General features: G+C 33.9%; 1 protein-coding gene across 1 annotated transcript; it reads right to left on the bottom strand.

The window, feature by feature from the left end:
* Positions 1-957: 957 nt before the first annotated feature.
* On the bottom strand, positions 958-1,911 carry LOC141703355 (uncharacterized). The gene is made up of 2 exons (XM_074506891.1): positions 1,716-1,911; positions 958-1,635 (listed from the first exon to the last, which is right to left on the bottom strand). Exons 1-2 carry the CDS (start codon positions 1,905-1,907, stop codon positions 1,249-1,251), a joined length of 579 nt encoding a protein of 192 aa, XP_074362992.1. The 5' UTR covers positions 1,908-1,911; the 3' UTR covers positions 958-1,248.
* Between the last annotated feature and the right edge of the window lie 2,103 nt (positions 1,912-4,014).

Here is a 4,014-nt window from a genome sequence, read left to right as displayed (position 1 = left end):
TTTACGTCAGATTTTATTGATTAAATATTAACTACAAACTTTAACTACAAATTAATTGTTACTTCCTTTATGATTTTTTACGTTTGTGTGTTTTATGCGTTATAAGTCATACATAATCCGTCTTTTATCTAGGTGGCATGAATACGGACTTGAACCTGTCTTATAGAAATTGGAATGATATTTCAATAAAAAGATATAGCCGGGCTTGAAATCTTATTAACCAAATGACACCTTAATGTTGCCTGATACAGCAGAACCTCGATAAATGAATATTCGATAAACGAATAACCTTGTCAAATGAATAATATTTTCTAGTCCCAACGATAATAGACACAATGTATTTTTAACCTCAATAAGAAATGAATATAATTTCCCGGTTTGGAGCGTATTCATTTATCGAGGTTGGCAGATTTACACATGAAAGTTTTAAGATGCTGATTATAACCATGAAGATCTCTAAAACACAAAAAACTGTTAACATATCTGGTCACTTTATTGCAGATGCTGCACCATTAGCATTATACTATAACATAATCAATATGTATCATTCCCAATGTTCCCGTGCCACAGATTTGTTTGTGGCATGCCTGTTCAAGGTGTATTTGTATCCGACATTCTTTGCCGATTATTGAAACATCTATGTGTTCATGTCAGTAGATGTCATGCTCTGTTACCATAAAGTTGATCGAGTACGTGATAAGCACCACGAAATATCCACGGATATCACAGTTAGTAACTCAACATACAGACCGAGCTAATATCCCCTCAAACAGTTACTATCCCCCAACTGAAACAATTGCAGGCTTCTATCTGTTATACATAATATATCTAGTAACTGAACTGCAACAATTATAGAGGCTTAATAAAACAGAAAACTATCCCAACTAAATCAAAAGAGCATCCAGTAACCAAAAATAAAAGCTGGTTTGATAATAAGCGTGGAAAGCTAGAGAAAGTATTCAACGGAAGATTAAACTGATTGTAGCTCCCAACTTTCCTCTACATACAAAATTAAAGGTAGTGTATTAAAGTATAGACTATCTTCATGGTCAAGTATTTAGCCTAGCATTCTGTATTCGGAGTTACTAAGTTGGTGTGTTTAAGCTATTACATGGTCTGCAACGTGACCTTCATAGCTAGTGGAAACTATACATATTAACAGGTTTTCCTCCATCACACAGTACCAATTTATTTCTTAAACTTCCCAAATTGATTAAGTAGTCTTGGTTGAAGGTAGAAAAAAGTTTATCACTCATTACTTGGATAATCGATAAAATTCAACTCGCTGTCATGAAGCAGCCCAAATTCAGCAGGATAAATCTTTCCGTTCATTCTCTTGAAATTGAGATCAATCCTCCTGCAAGTTTTTTTGTACAGTGCATCTTGTAATTCTTGACTCGTGTAATTGCCACCCATAAACATCTCCTCTTTCAGTACATTCATGATATTGAGGATGCCGTTACTTGACAGAAACGGCATTGCAGCCTCTATGGCTTTCTCCCAGTACTCACATGATAAATATCCGTGCTTGCACATCTGCTCTATCCACAGTTTCTTGGATTCTGAAGTGCGTCTTACTGAATACCAGTACAGAACCATTTTGGATTTCACCTCTGGGTCAAGTTGGTCAAGCAACTGGATATATAAAAGAGTAAACCTGGTAAAACAAATACAATATCTTGTGTATATAAGACATAAATTTTCTGTAAACTTACACTCTCCGCAGTCTTAAGATTAGCACGCCACTCATCTCCATGCGTTTTTTTGCTTACATTGTCTACTCTTGAACCTGAAATACGACTTAACCATAGCCCATGCATAGTAAGTCCTCTAAATTCGTGCTTCCCGCTTTGATACACATAGTCACACGTCAATCTTAAATCCCAGTATCTGTAGGTCCCTTGCATTATTCTAAATGTATAATCTGATGCACACAACAGCAACATGAATATTCATCAAGTAATAACAGAAATTAATTTTAAATTCTTTCAAGAACAGAAACATTTTTTTATATATAATATTCTATAGATAGTAGCTTATTATGTTGTGTTTTGTTCTGGAGAATGGAATGGAGAACAAAAATGAAGTAAAAATGTGCGGGAGAAGAGTCAACAGAGATGAGGGAGTGAAATGTATTCTTGAAGAAGTTTATAAGGATAATGAATAGAAAGGACTAAGGAGATAGGAGCTTTTCTACTCATATCATATTGGTGGGTTGGAGCTCTAATACAATGGTTCAGAATTGAGAAAGATACCAAAATTATCAAAATTCACCTATAAAACAGAATACATTTCTTTCTATACCTTCCAAACTCCAATCAATCCAACAAACACAACACTGAATTTAAGTTGAATTGAGTAGATAATAGTAATTCTATTTATTACGGATGCACAAGAGGCTGAGAGCATTTACAGCAAACATTGCTGTATGCAAATATGTCACTAATTTCTAAGAGTTCCTCCTATTCTTTTCTGGCTCATGACTACTTTCTGATGTATAGTACTATACTTTTAATACCATAACTAATAGCTACTTTTGTTAACCATGATACAACTCATCTGACGGTAAAAATATTTAATATTCACCTGATAACAAATTGCGCAGAAATTCAGTAATCAAGCTCTCGTACAACTCATGTGAAATCGAGTCATACATCTGATTATGCTCAAGCTCTAAGAAAGGAAGATTTGGATACGCAAATGAATGGAGATTCCGGGCCAGCTGATTATCACCTATATTTATTGTTCTCCATTGACGAATATAATCCACACGCTGCACAGTTTCTCCCAAATGTCATCCAGCTATCAAGTATACATATAGAGATTTATCAAATTCTTACCAATTGATTTACTGGCACTAATGCAGGAGTATGTTTGCTAGCATTTGTGCCAAGGAAGAAGGAAGTACATAGTCTACCAGTTGTGCAAATTAGCAAACTCACATGCTGCAAAGAATTAACCAAATTCAGCATGGTATAATAATTACACAAATAGAATTCGTCATGTTCTTGCCAACTGAAAAGCTACCGCTACTGGAGGACATGTAATGGTATTTTTGGCAAGAGTAGCCAGTCTAGCAGTTGAGCCAAGTAGTAACGGAAATGGTCTTGCAGGAATCATTGACAATACTGCGTGACAATAGTTAAAAACTATGAGTTTCAGTAAAAAGTTAAGGAACTTGATATTACAAGGTTTTGGTTGGTGGCTGTAATTTATTTTAAGAAGAGAAAGCAGTATGTGACCGCCGGTTATACTAGGGATTAAAACCCTACTAAAATAAACTGAACCAGCAGAATTGCAGAACACATTATTTAAAATGACTTGATAATGCACCTAGTTAGAGAGCTAAACAAAGAGATGATCAGACATAAATATATCAAACAGATCACTGAAATGAAAAGAGACTCTGATTTATCATCAAAACATGGTACAACTTGATGATACTAAACAGTCATGCTTGTCATAATATAAATTGCATTGCAATTGTACTGGCCGGGAAAAGAAACCTATTCAAAAACCCATATACACGCAATCGCAACGAATATACTTACTCTCTAAAGGGTAGATGCACAAGAGAGAAATCCTCCAACACAGTTTCTTTTTTGCTCTGATTAACTACACAACCCTTCGATGAAACTGTATAGGTTTAGAAAAATACCGATACCTGTATAATATTTACCCGCTTTATAATCATAAATTAGGGATTTTTACCCGCTTTATACACGTTTATTATTTAATAATTTATTAAACGTAAACTGTTATACGTAATTTATACTGTAATATAAATGAAAAGCAATTGATATATTATATTTTGAAATGATGCAACTCTTAATTATATTAACTAACAATTAAAAATACATAAAGATGATTAGCAAAAAAAAAAATACATAAATATGTACCAAAAAACATAATCGTCAATTTGCAAAGAAAACTACAAGTACCTATTGATTGGTTAAAAACTTAAATCATCACCAGACTTTTCTTCGACAAGAAAATTTCAGCATTAAGCCAAAT

The sequence above is a fragment of the Apium graveolens genome, unplaced genomic scaffold, assembly GCF_009905375.1.
Source record: "Apium graveolens cultivar Ventura unplaced genomic scaffold, ASM990537v1 ctg6571, whole genome shotgun sequence".
NCBI lineage: Eukaryota > Viridiplantae > Streptophyta > Magnoliopsida > Apiales > Apiaceae > Apium > Apium graveolens.
The sequence above is the reverse complement of the archived record's forward strand: the minus strand, read 5'-3'. Positions and strand labels throughout refer to the sequence as shown.

What these genes read in the sequence shown, in the direction of transcription:
- LOC141703355 (XM_074506891.1), bottom strand. Translation starts at nt 1,907, where the DNA reads ATGCAAGGGACCTACAGATACTGGGATTTAAGATTGACGTGTGACTAT. An exon ending in ATCTTAAGACTGCGGAGAGT is followed by an intron (nt 1,636 to 1,715) that starts GTAAGTTTACAG and finishes TTATATATCCAG; the next exon opens with TTGCTTGACCAACTTGACCC.